The following is a 14,542-nucleotide window of genomic DNA, read 5'->3' on the forward strand; positions in this document are numbered from 1 at the left end:
AAATAAAACAGTGTCTCCCTCCATTTCCCCCAGTTTCAAAATGCTGTTGGGTCATTCTCTGCAATGGAATGGCTTTATTTCCACATTGTCTTGTCATATATCTGAGAATGATACATTTTATAATATGCCTAGGCACAGTGTGCTGAATTAAGTGCTAGTCCTTATTTCCTAGTGTATATAGTTTGAAATCAGACCCATAATCAAGCAATAAGACTTTACAGACACTTCTCCTAGCTTATTATTGCAGATCTTGGGTAATGTAATAAGTAAGGCATCAGTCAGAAGCGCATGTGAATAGCTGCTTAAGAAGCACAATAATCCTTGAAAGTGCAGTGTCAAATATCTTGTTGTAAAAGTTTATTTATAAATAAAAATGAGGCAAAATGAATTTATAAATAAAAAACAGTCAAAGCTTGACATTATGATGACATCTGGGCAGCCAATCGGAAAACTCTATTTGTGATCTAATCTTCTCTCCTATAACTGGTTGATCACCTTTTTGGTTTGGTTTGTTAAAGTGTCAGTTTAACAGCATGATAGCAGAACATGCTGAATGTTTTCAGGACACTGGCGGTCTGCGTGAAATTTGTATACTTAATAATGAACATAGTGTGACCCAGGGTGCCTATGGCAGCCCTCACTGAAAATGCCAAAGTCAGGGCAGGCTGCAAAAGGGAGAGCAGATATTCCCAAAACTGGAGGTTTACACTGAAGTTAAACTCACCAACGAGTCACAAACTGTACCTCTGATCCCCCACACATTATCAAGAAGCAAAAAAATAAATAAAAAAAGAAATTACACAGCCCCCTTTATTGCATTCCACTTCTCTGGCTCCCAATCAGCACATAGGTCCAGTACAGTGAGAAGTCATTTAAAAACTCTGCTCACTATTCACAATGTTCTTCTGACCCCAAAGAGTCAGCCACGTTACCAGGTCAATATTCGTTTGGATCTTATCCAAAATACCACGCTGCCAACCAATCGTGTAGTGTCTCAAGCTAAAGGTTTAATGAAAAAAGAAAGAACAAGAAGAGAGTTGTTAAATGATAAAGCACTCAGATATATTCAGAGACTTTGCAGTCTATATACAGTATCAGGTTCTTAGCAGTATTGGTGAATTTGCTGGCTTGAAAGTCCCTCTGGAATACATCCACAGCTTGGAAGGGTCTGTCTGTCCTTTGTTCAGAGCTTCAGTTTGTTGCAAAGTTATTTGAGCGGTAAAAAGCAGGAATGAAGACAAAATGGAGATGATGCAGCTGCCCTTTATATTCCTTTTGCCATGTGGCTTGTACTTCCTGTGTTCCAAACACAAGTTTCACAGCACATGGCATGGAAAAGCTTTAGAGTTCTCTGCTCACATGCATACCACATGCCTTGCTGACTCATAAGGTGAAGTCCCTGGCCTTTCAATGGGTTCATTGTTCAGCTGATTGGCCATCGAACAAGCTAGGTAGTGCTGATGTCAATTTGTCTAGGGGTGTCACCCAGAAACACAGCACAAGTTTGGAAACACAGATATACCCTACATATCTAAAACTCACAATTCAAAGGTGATACAAACATATAAACAAGATTATTATATTTAGTGAAATGTAACTTTTCCATGGATACCTTACGTGGTATATCTGGTAAGATTTATTGCACTTTTATAATATTGGTATCAACAATATCATAAAGTGTCTCCCATATTCCATACAGTGTCACACAGAGAAACACAGAAATTTACATAGTAGTTAAAGAGCAACATAAAATACTTAATTGGAATGGTCTAATATCACTGGGTCAAATTTTGGCCCCCATTTGTCTTGTTGAATAGTACCTTGCTCCCAGGTGTTAGTCCCGCTAATTTTAATGCAGTTATTTGTGGCCCTGGTCAACGATAGGGTGTCAGAATCTGGTCCTTTGTCTTTACAAAACGATTCTCCCTATGATTGACAAATCCTATCTAGGCTTAATTTTTTTTCAGCTGATACAAGTGTCATTCAGGCACTACAGCACTGGGAGCCATATAGGCACCTAGACAGATAAATAGCACTGCTGCAAGAGTTCTCCTTAGTGGGTGGATATCTTAACATAATCACCTAGGCTGGGATTTTTAAAGGTGCATATTGGAGTTAGATGTCCAGCTCCCAGGAAATTCAATGACAGCTGCTGGGTACCTAACTCCCTTAGGTTCCTTTGGAAAATCCAGTCTTGGAGGCTGATTGTGTCTGCATCTATACACAGAGGAGACCCCCTACATTGTGGCTTATAACCCTCCTATGTGAAGGGAGGCTCAGCTGTCTCCCCAGCAGCATCTGCCCCCAGGCTCTGAAAAAGGTTCTTGGTGTACTGTCCCACATGGAAGAGACATTTACATTCTGTTGGTCCACTTTGTAATGGAGATCCTCCTTTAAGGGGCAGTTGTTGCTAGGGCCTGTGTGTGGGGAGACAGTTCTGAGGATCCAGAGCTCCTGTGAAATCATAGGGCCCCAGCACAAAGGGTTCTGGCCTCCTGCTGATTCCTGGGGTGAGGGGTGTCCATGAGGGTTGCAGTCTAACCAGAGGTGAAAGTAAGCTGGTCTGGTCTGGTACGGCGTACCGGCAAGAGCCGGTACAAAGCCGACCGTACAGGCAGGGGGCAGCTTTCCCGGGGGGGCAATTTAAAAGGGCCCTGAGCTCTGGGCAGTGGCTGGAGCCCCTGGCCCTTTAAATCACTGCTAGAGCCCTGCTGCCGGAGCCCTGGGGCAGATACAGTGGCCAGGAGCCCCAGGGCTCCAGCGGCAATTTAAAGGGCCTGGAGCTCCCAGCTGCTGCCGCAGCTACTGCTACCATGGGGCTCCGGCAGTGATTTAAAGGGTCCGGGACTCCCAACTATCGCAACCGGAGCCACGGGCCCTTTAAATGGCTATTTTAAGGACCCTGGGATTTAAAGGCCTCGCCCCTTCCGGTTGAGGCCCCACACCCCTGCTCACGAGCCCAGCCCTGTGTACCGGTAAGTCCCTTAAGTTACTTTCACCCCTGAGTCTAATGCCATAGCATGTTCCATAGGGGTGCAATTGCCCTGACCCTTACAATTCAATAAAAAGCTCTACCAGATTCCCCATCTATCTTCTCCCTTCTATGAGTTTTCCCATAGGAGTGGGCAATTGGTTCTTGGTTCTTAATTAGAAAAACCCAGGGCAACAGTAGGAGGATTAAAGTGCTGCCTAAATCCTAATGCAAAGTGGCTGCTTATCTTGAGTTGATTTTGAGACTGTTACAGATCAGATTACTTTGGAGCTCCTTTTGCACCATGACAAATATGCACTGGAGCAACAATATTTATTTTTAGCTCCAAAAATAGTTTCCATAAAGGAATAACTTGGCAGCTGCCCAGTCTCTCTGTAAAAAGTAACAGAGGGTCCTGTGGCACCTATAAGACTAACAGAAGTATAGGGAGCATAAGCTTTCATGGGTAAGAACCTCACTTCTTCAGATGCAAGTCATCACTTGCATCTGAAGAAGTGAGGTTCTTACCCACGAAAGCTTATGCTCCCTATACTTCTGTTAGTCTTATAGGTGCCACAGGACCCTCTGTTACTTTTTACAGATTCAGACTAACACGGCTACCCCTCTGATACTTGACAGTCTCTCTGTGTGGAAGGAGTGGAAATATTTACCTTGCTTGGTTTGAAGCTGAGCTTTTCTCCTCACCTAGTGGTAGAGTAATATCGCAACGTTCTGAAGCAGACATCAGCATGTGTATGGTGTCAGTAAGTGCATGCATAGAATAGGGTAGAAGTAGAATTTTGTATAGCCCCTTTCATACTCAAGCTATCCCAGAAGACCTGGCAAAACTGCGGATTAGTAAACATAACAGTTCATGCTTAACTTTGGACACCAAGAATCAGATCGTCAACGGGTGTAAATCAACAGAGAGAGATCAATTTACACCACATTAAGATGTGGGCTAAGAGCTTTTTAGACAATTTTTCTTATCAGAATTTTCTTCTGCAGTTTTCAGAAAGTCCTTCCACACAGATTACTGCCAGAGATTCTACCTTTATCAGAAAGGTGGTGTAGTTTGTACTCTGCTGTATTGTTTATATATCTTAGGTATTTAAATGGCCCACATTATCAAACTATCTTAGCACTGATTTTTAATGACTGTATCCTCACAAAACGCTGGGAAAAATAAGGAAATAATATTAGTCCCATTTTACAGATGGGGAACTGAAGCATAGAGAGATCAATGGTGGTATCCTTACAGGGACTTCAGTAGATTTCTGTGATTTCTTTTACAGTTGCAAATAAGCAAGAGATTTTAATGAATCTGTTAACTGGCCACTCAGCTGTTCTCAGCTAGCAGTTTACCACAGGCATCATGGCTGAGGTGGATTCTGAGTAGGGACTTGAGGGCACTGGCTTTGAGTCAGCACAGGGAGCTCATCTCATGCTTAGGGGGCAACAGTGAAGTAAGTGCACTGGTGATTATGGGAGGTGAGCACTCTGAGAGATGCAATTTAAATTACCTTTGTGGGGCAGGGTGGTCTCTCCTTTTATTGCACTTGTCCTAATCCCTGTGGAGAATTCTGTTTCTCTTCTTTTTAATTAGCTAAAATCTTAAAGGAGAAGTTCTCAGGGAAATTCTGATGGTCAAGAATCAGAATTCTTAACATCTCTTGGGGCTAGATCTGGGATCGGCAACGTTTGGCCCGCGGCCCGCCAGGGTAAGCACCCTGGTGGGCTGGGTCAGTTTGTTTACCTGCCGCGTCCGCAGGTTTGGCCGATCGCGGCTCCCACTGGCTGCGGTTCGCCGCTCCAGGCCAATGGGGGCTGCAGGAAGCAGCGCGGGCCGAGGGATGTGGGAGCCGCGATTGGCCGAACCTGCGGATGCAGCAGGTAAACAAACCAGCCCAGCCTGCCAGGGTGCTTTCCCTGGCAGGCTGCGTGCCAAAGGTTGCCGATCCCTGTGCTAGCTTGATGAAAGCTAGTGTGAGTATAAATTGTAGTGTAGCTGTGATAGCATGGGCAATGCTGGCATGGCTCAGCTGTGCCAAGATGTACTCATGGGGTTCAGGTGGGTTTGTACTTGGCACGGCTATGCTGTGCTGCAGCTGCTTGTGCTACTGTGGCTACACTATTTTATACCCAGGCTAGTCTCAGTGACATAGCCTGAGTATGTGTATGTGAACTGTGAATTGCCCCTGAGCTTGTAGTGTAGATGTAGCCTCAGTGATGACTTGCCTCATGGCTCTGCTGTAATGATGGCATGTTGGGAGTGCCTGCTTACACCTGAATCCAGAGTCCAAGTAGCCCATGCAGAAGTGTCAGGGGGTGTTTTTACTCCCCTTTAATCCCTTCTTAAGGCATGTAGTCATAGTCACAGTCTTGTTTGCATTTGTTTTTAGGGATCTGAGAACAACATTTCAGAAGAATGAGGTTGGGAACCCCATTTCTCTTCTCACATGTCTGGTATTATGCTTTAACGGTCTGAAGAGATCTGCTGAGATTTTCTGTCTGCCCGCCCCCAGCTAGGAGTGCTGCAGGTGTGAGATGAGGCCATTGGCAGGAGAGTAGGCAAATATAACAGTCACTACCTTCCCTGGCTGTACCAACATCTACATGCAGCAAGGTGGACTGATTTAAATCAAAGTGATTTAAGGATAATTTAAGCCAGCAACCAGGAACCTTGATTTAACTCACCTTGTTTTGCATTTGTACTTTTGTTATTTTCCTAAAGAAAGGTTGATTCTCATTGATCTGAAGAAGTGAGGTTCTTACCCACGAAAGCTTATGCTCCCAATACTTCTGTTAGTCTTAAAGGTGCCACAGGACCCTCTGTTACTTTTTACATTAAAACATGTTGATTTGCAACTAAATATAGCCTTTAGACTAAATTTGGTACTCTCTTTGGTTAACAAAAGAGGATGTACTATAGCTGTACATATTTACTTAATAAATTATACAGCTTAACACACATTTATTCAGATTCTTAATTTTTGCATCTTATCGTGTTAGAAAATAGTGAATGGTGCATTTCTTATTTACTGGATGATGATGAAATTTTTACTCGTGACTTGTGTCAAGCTGCATTTGGACAGAAATTGGAATTAAATTAATAATGTGCAAAACCAACATTTAATAGTTTTTATTAGTTAAATAACTACCTAAGAAAAAACAAGTAAGTTTATTACAATATGTTTTGCATTTAAAACTAACTGATTTAGTAAACAAAGCAAAGCAAGTATTATATATAGTTAGTGAATTGAACTGATTGTTTCTTGTCACAATGTCCTTCAAGGTTTCAGGGTTCATCTACACTAGCACTTTTGTTAGTAAAACTTTTGTCAGACTGGGATGTGAAAAAAACATACCCTGACCAACAAAAGTTTCACCAACAAAAGCGCCGGTGTGGACAGCGCTGTGTTTGCAGGAGATGCTCTCCCGCTGACATAGCTACCGCCACTTTTTAGGGGTGGTTTAATTATGCCGATGGGAGAGCTCTCTCCCGACAGAATAGAGCAGCTACATGGGAGACCTTACAGCAGTGCAGCTGAAGCGGTACAGCTGTGCCACTGTAAGGTCTGTAGTATAGACATAGCCTTAGAATTAGTAGATCTCATCCTCTCACATCTAGTTTTTATTCATAGATTGGAAGAAGAAAACAAGCTTTCCTGATTTTTCAACTCCCTATTGTTTTCTTACATTTGAATGAATTTGTCATTGAACTGAACTAACTGAATAAATTGAAATGAAGAAAATATTCACTCTGCACCAGCAGAAGAGGCTACTGTTGTAAAAAGCTGGCTTAGCACTTCAGCAACACTGGCTGCTGGGGTGCTTAGCTAGTGACTTTCACTAATTCACTGGTATGACTTTCTTTAAAACCTCAGCAGCAAACATAATTGGCTTAATATTATTTTGTATTTAATTTAAATGATTTTAATACATTATGGTAAGCTTAGGCCTTAAGTGAGGCTGTCATAATTTCAAATTTAATTTTAAATAGATTTATTTTTTAAAATAAAAATATTTTTAAATTAATAAATTCTGATTTTTTAAAAAATTATTATTTTTTAAAATAATTGATTTTTTTAAAATCCACTCTGAAATGCAGTGTTACTTCCCAGCATTACACTGTTCTGGACTTGAGCATGAAGCACAGTTAAATTGTGTTAAATTCCTGGCATGGGCAGGTAAAATGGGATTTTAGCTCAAAGTATGTAACTGTGGTGTTGGGAACAACTTTTGAGATTTGTACAAGATGGTTCAAGACTAGACACAACGTAACTACCACAAAGACATTTGCCGCATTTCCTGCTGCCAGAGGGATTGTTTACCTGAATGTTCTATTTAGACAATGGACTTATGTAGTAACTGGCCTTTTTACAGGGAAAAAGTGTTCAATTTTAATATTCTGTTTGACTTCTTAGAGGAAGTTGTCATTCTCTGTTATTCACAAAGCTGCATTGCTACTATGTAGGACCCTTGAGTAGTAGAGTGTGTAGTACTTCGGAATACACTGCATTGCATTGCTGTACAGCTTTGCTTAAAGTGGTTTAATAAACCTAAAGCTAGTAACCCCAACAAACCAGAGCTATGTAAACCAAACCGAGAAAGACTATCACTGAGAAGTGGGATGAATAGATTTGGATGATTCAGATCCATACAATATTGGATGTACCTTTCCTCATGATGATTCTGAATTGCTTTTCAAAAGAATCTTCTTTCATACCTTACTGTGTTATGATTATAATTATTTATTTGTATTGTAGTAGCATGTAGAAGCCCCAGTCATAGACCAGGATCTTTTGTGCTAGGCGCTGTACAAACAGAACAAAAAAGACAGTTCTGCCCTGCAGACCTTACAGTTCAAGGAATATGACGTTTACATGTGACTGCCATTTCAGTTCCATAAAGAAATGTATGACAAAATGCCATTACTTAGGGCTAGCTCCTGCTAGTTAGGTACAGCCTGGGGAAGGGCGCAGAGCACTACAGCACCTCCCCAGCAGTCCACGTAGAACTGCTCTTTAGTGGCTTGGGTGAAATGACTTAGTGATCTCAGTTTCATTTCTAATGAACTAGTGTCCCCATCACACTGTTGCACCATCGTTGGCAATTTCAGCAGAAGGGCCAAGTGATTGAGTGGGACTGAGAATAAAATAACCTATTACTCCCTCTGGATTTGAAGTCCAGATTGTAGGGCATTTCTGGGACAGTGTAGGGAAGCTTCCGCTGCTCCTTCCCATGTTGTGCCTGATCTGTGGATAAGCAGAAGAATTCAGACTCCAGGACTGTCATTCTGGTACCCTTCACAAGCCGTTTAAATTGCTGTAAAACGTGTGGCTGAAATGGGGAGGTGTTTGTGAGATCTAACAGTACTGGCTAGAGCCCAGCATTGTGTGAGTAGGCATTTTGCAAACTTCCTCACCAATCCAGGGGCATGCAGTAGCCTGGAACTGCAACACACTTAACTATTTCAGTACTAGGCCTCTTTTGAGCAGAAGTTGCCAATCATACCAAATGGGGTGATGGTTTGTGTGACGGGTTGGATCACAGAAACCCCCTTGGGTGCTGCCACCCAATGTGCAAAGACTACCCCTGCTTCTGTTTTCCCTGCCAGCTCAGGACTCCAGCACCCTGTCTTGCTGAGCCAGACACTCCCGTCTGGCTCCAGACACAGATCCAGGGTCTGAATCTCCTATCCCAAAACTGCAGGTTTACCTGAAACCAGCTCACAGAAGAGTGCTTGTCTTTAGCACTCAGATGCCCAACTCCCAATGGGGTCTAAACCCAGATAAATCCGTTTTACCCTGCATAAAGCTTATGCAGGGCAAACTCATAAATTGTTCGCCCTCTATAACACTGATAGAGAGATATGTACAGTTGTTTGCTCCCCCAGGTATTAATACATACTCTGAGTAAATTACTAAATAAAAAGTGATTTTATTAAATACAGACAGTAGGATTTAAGTGGTTCAAAGTAGTAACAGACAGAACAAAGTAAGTCACCAAACAAAATAAAATAAAATGCGCAAATCTATGCCTAATCAAACTAAATACAGATAATCTCACCCTCAGAGATGCTTCAGTAAGTTTTTTCTCAGACTGGACACCTTCCAGGCCTGGGCACAATTCTTTCCCCTGGTACAGCTCTTGTTGCAGCTCAGGTGGTAGCTAGGGGATTCTTCATGATGGCTCCTCTCCCTCCTTGTTCTCTTCCACCCCTTTATATATCTTTTGCATAAGGCGGGAACCCTTTGTCTCTCTGGGTTTCCACCCCCCCCCCCTCACTGGAAAAGCACCAGGTTAAAGATGGATTCCAGATCAGGTGACATGATCACATGTCACTGCAAGACTTCATAACTCACTTGCCAGCACACACATATACAGGAAGACTCACAGGTAAAGACAGCCATCTGCAGACAATGGGAGTCATCAAGATTCCAAACCATCATTAATGGCCCACACTTTACATAATTACAATAGGCCCTCAGAGTTACATTTTATATTTCTAGTTTTAGATACAAGAGTGGTACATTTATACAAATCAGATGATCGTACTCAGTAGATTATAAGCTTTGTAATGATACCTTACAAGAGACCTTTTGCATGAAGCATATCCCAGTTATGTTACATTCACTTATTACCGTATTTTCTCTAAAACTATCCCAGTTACATTATATTGACTTATTATCAAGTTTTTATAAAACCATATAGACTGCACAACGTCACAGTTTGGATTTGGACAAATATTAAGTAAGTACTCAGTTGAAGTCACCCACTCTCCTTTTCACTTGTAATCTGAGGAAGGACCTGAAACTAGATCTCCACTGGTGAAAGACTAGTGCAGGATACCCATGGGGTGCCATGGGCATCCTTTCAGCAAAGATGTTAATCATGGATCAGCTTTGATTTTTTCCTGACAGGAGGAAATCATACATTCAACCACTACTGATAGCATAGAAGGCCCTGAATGCAGCAAAACCGACTCAGTGTGTATTCTCTGCATGCCATGGTGGGTTCTGCTACTCAGTGCATAGGAGATGGCAGAAAGAAGGGGAGCAGATGGCCTGGTGGTTCTGTAACACTATAGATCAATTAGCCAACTGATTTGCACAGGATTACATAGCAATAATGGAGTCCATCCCTGGGAACCTTCTCTGTGCCCAAGCCAAAATTTGGCCCACATGTAGTTGCTAAAGCATAGATCCCAGAACCAGATATTTTTGGGGAGTATACAGGCTGCCAGTCAAATCATTTCAGTAAGACACATGTTAAAAGATGCAATCCATATTTATAGTTGGGGGAAGTACCTGCAGGTCCATAACTGTTCACCATTTTACCATTTACAGGTGACAAGAAGTACATCATGGGACCGAAGCTTTCCACTCTTGATGCCACTGTCTTTGGGCACCTGGCTCAAGCAATGTGGACATTACCAGGGACTAGACCTGAGAGACTAATCAAAGGTAAGACAATCTTAGAGATTTGGACATTTCTTTTGGTAGCATTCTCTGCTTGTAGGCCTAGGGCAGGATGTCAGGGAGATCTCATTATAATATGCAGGAGAACACTGTCAGGATCATATGACATTTGAAACCAGAATGAACCTAGAAGTTCAGCTAGAGTGTCCTGTCTTTTAATGTACTCTGTAATATTGTTTTTCTATCCAAAGGTGCCTTCATTTCCGCCCCCTCCCCCCCCCATGAAATTATTCACATTAGTTGCTCCTATTGCTGTACTTGGTAGCTTACACACTACAGCACTCTGTTTAAATAAATTTGGCCTTTGCTCTGTTAATTAATTAATGTTTGCAACATGTTTGATAATGAAATCACTATGGGCTAGATGCTGCCTCTTTTGCTTACACCGAGTAGTATCATATTCTGCAAGTAGTCTCAGTGAAATCATAACCTTAATGACTACTGCAGATACAGGAAGTGGAAGGAGCCCATCTTGACTTTTGGATCCCACCTTTCATTGGTAAGCTGAGCACATTTGATCTGGAGTCATAGACGCATGATAAATTTGAAGGCTTCCCCCACCCCTGAGCCATTTAACATAAATTTTCAGAGCAAAACTGCATATTAAAAAAAAAAAAAGTGATAGACTATAAGGGGGGGGGCGTGGTATGATATAGTTTTAGTAGAAGAAGGATAGAATCTGGTTCTATATAAGGGCTAAATATTGTAATAACAAATTTGGAGGAACAGAATCAAATTTGGAATTTTAAACACATTTGTAAAGAGTTTTGAGATCTATTGATGAAAAACACTATATAAGAGCTAGGTATTATTTGTTATTATTATATGCTTCTCTTCTATGACCTTGATCTCTGAAGGATCTGAGGCAAAATCTTAGAGGACCCATGCATTTCAAGAATTAGCCTTATATTGATTGAAACCCAGCTGCCCTACCAAAATGATCAGATGGACACTCCCATCCCCTACAATACTCTCCAGTCTGACTCCCCCTAACCAGACAGCTGCTCATGCTATGAAATACTGCACACAACAAGTGTTTTTCCTGGATGTACTGTTGTGTTTTGTCCTTCACTGAGGATTTTATAATATCTTCATAAATATATAAGAAAAATACTTTCATTCCATCCTTCCATCCCTAATGTGTACAATACCTAAGGGTGTGCTACAGTGACCATGTAAAAATTCGGTGTGTCAAATGCCAAATTTATCTTGCAAACAGTACTGCCATCTTGTGGTCCAAAACCAAAATTTGCCTCCAATTGCACGACATTCTTTTAATAAATACATAGAATATGTATGGCCAAATTCTGACTTTGGATGCCAAGTTTGTACAAAATGCATAACAATTTTATTGTGACAGATTTATAAAATCAGTAATCTTTTCCCTTTGAGTCACATTCATGAAGATTAATTCTAATTGCTTAACTTTATAGCTACACTCAGACATAATCCTTTCATTTTGACCCTGCTTACCACAGGTACGTTAATCAAGTCACAACCATTTGCATTTTTCATTTGACTGAACTTGTAAACGGCACCGTTACTATGTTTGATCGTATCTTAGCCTTTTGGAAAGAGATCTCTAATGCCTCCCTGGAAACAAGCCAGGAAGATTTCTTTTAAGACAGCTCCTGTGACTTTTCTTTGCAGTGAACATGGTCACAGGATTAATGATTAGGAGTATTTACACTGGCTTATTTTACTATGTTGCAGGTGAACTGATTAATCTTGCTATGTACTGTGAAAGAATAAGGAGGAAATTCTGGCCAGAGTGGCACCAGGACGATGATAACACCTTGTACGAATCTGAGGAAAGTAGTGAAGCTAGCAAGCCTCACACCCCATTGCAGGACTTCAGCTTTTATTCAAGGACAGAAACATTTGATGAGGAGGGGACAGAGAACAGTATTTCTCAAACCCCTGACACGGATTATACTGGACACTCTCTCTTTGATTCTGATGTGGACATGGATGATTATACAGATCACGCACAATGCAAGTGATGTATCCAAACACTTCTCCGTTTGTGTCAGAAATGCCACTTCTTGGGACCAACTTTCCCACGTTCATGCCAGTGTGGAAGAGATCATTGTGCTTGACACATTTCACATGCTACCTGCACTATTTCACTCTTATTTCATTTTGTAAATCCATTCAGATGGAGCCTAAGTTAAACAATTTGAACAAAAATAGGCAAACAAGAGATCCAGAGAGTAGCAGGATCTTAGGCCTACATATTGCTCCCACTGAAAACAGATTCCAAAATCATGTGAGTAAACCTACCACAGGTGGAGCAGAGAGGTCATGAGCACTGCTTTGTGTTGAGTTTCTCATGGTCACAGCAGGGGGTTGATAGAAAGGGAAAAGGGTTTATTGGAATTCCCCTCTCCCTCCTTGGTAAGCAGTGATTGCACTGTATTAATGCAACAGGATGCCAGGGCAACTTTACTCAACAGCTTCTTGCTCTCTGGGTGTGTACGTTACGCGTGAGTGTGTATAGGAGAGGAGTAGGGGTTTGGTCTCCAGTGCTTTCACAGACTGTCCATCAATAAAGGCTAGAAGAAAATGTGCTCATGCAAAAAGCAACATTTTATAATTCCTATTCTGTACAATAGCTTGAAATCTTTCAGTTTTATAACTTTTTTAGTTGAAAGGGAGACTTCAAAGTATTTTAAATTATTACCTAACAATCCCCTAGAAGATTGTTTAGGAGTCTTGGCTAAACCCCATCTCAGGTATATATACTCTGCCCATTCAAATTCCCCTTGCAGTTTCGATTATGTAAAGTGTTCTTTCCACTTCCTGGTGCGAACTGTTGTTTGGTCTTGCTAGATACTGTTAAGTTAAACACCTAGAATGCACCTCCCCAGAGTCAACTGCATTGCAGTGCTGGACACTTCAGTCTCTATAGCAGGGATCGGCAACCTTTGGCATGCAGCCCTCCAGGGTAAGCAAATGGGCCCAGCCCGCCAGGGTCCTTACCCTGGCGGGCTGCATGCCAAAGGTTGCCGATCCCTGCTCTGTAGTTTTTGTGTATGAGTTGGCAAAGTTTGCGAAGCACTTTGGAGTGCTGCAGGGTATAAGACGCTATGTAAATTCAAGATACCAGATCCTCAGAAGTGCCAGAGGAGAACTCAACATGGGAAGGCTAAGTAGGTCGTTTACATTGGGTCTAGGGCACCTGACACACTCCCTATAACCAGGTGGGTGGGAATGGGTAGGAGAGAACTAGCTGGCTATGCCAGTTCTGTAGCCTTTGTGGATTTCCCCATGCCAGACTGGATGCTGACACTGATTTCAAGCAGAGAAAAAGCATATGAGGAATTAAAGTGTGTCAAGGTGTTTGTAAATATATTTAAGAAAAATCAGATTTTGGGTTCACGAATCTTGACGGTGTCCCTTAAAATGTTTTATGCATGGCTTTCATGGTTTAGGAAAAGTTGTTACATGAACGGGACCACTTTGCAACATTACTAGTCATGCAGCTGATAAATAACTTGTTCCTGTATCTTGTATTCTGGGCAGCTAAGAGTAAAAGGGGCAGTTGATGACTCTTCTCATGGTTGCTATTGCTTCTCCTAATACTGAGAATTCAAAATAAATGGAGGAGTTTCCCAAAGCTTTAAAAGAAATTCATTTGTTGTGGATCTTTTCACTAATTGTGAAGACTCCCTCTAGCTCGGAAGATGCTTGTTCCGGGGAATCACAGAGCCGGCTGTGGATCCGGAATGGGAGAGTCACAGTTCACATGTGGAGATCCACAGCCACCCTGGCAACTGCTCGTTGTGTTTAGGTGGGAACAGCTATTATGAAGACAGCTGATGGCTTGCGTAGCGTGGGATGCATAGTTTTGTGTTTGTTTCTTAAAATAGGCCAGACGTTCCTTTGCAGTCATGCTTCTATCAAAGCTTTCCAATCTCACGGATGAGTACGATTCAGGGAATGAATCTGAGCTATAGTTGACTTGCAGATGATGGAGAGGAAGGTGCAATCCAAGCATTTAGGAACCACGTCAGCAAACTAAGCACAAAGCACAGGACACAAAGGGTAAAGCCTTGGAACCAAAAGGACAGACATGCTTGGTCGG

General features: G+C 41.9%; 1 protein-coding gene across 1 annotated transcript in view; it reads left to right on the top strand.

Annotated features, from left to right (window-relative positions):
* The window catches only part of FAXC (failed axon connections homolog, metaxin like GST domain containing), a 42,193-nt gene extending 28,106 nt beyond the window's left edge, over window positions 1-14,087 (top strand). The window contains exons 5-6 of the mRNA XM_054021527.1: window positions 10,324-10,440; window positions 12,169-14,087. Of these exons, the coding sequence (XP_053877502.1) occupies window positions 10,324-10,440; window positions 12,169-12,458 (407 nt within the window). The 3' untranslated portion in view covers window positions 12,459-14,087. The remainder of the gene's footprint in view (window positions 1-10,323; window positions 10,441-12,168) is intronic.
* The last annotated feature ends 455 nt before the right edge of the window (window positions 14,088-14,542 follow it).

The sequence above is a fragment of the Malaclemys terrapin genome, chromosome 3 (assembly GCF_027887155.1).
Source record: "Malaclemys terrapin pileata isolate rMalTer1 chromosome 3, rMalTer1.hap1, whole genome shotgun sequence".
In the NCBI taxonomy this organism is placed as follows: domain Eukaryota; kingdom Metazoa; phylum Chordata; order Testudines; family Emydidae; genus Malaclemys; species Malaclemys terrapin.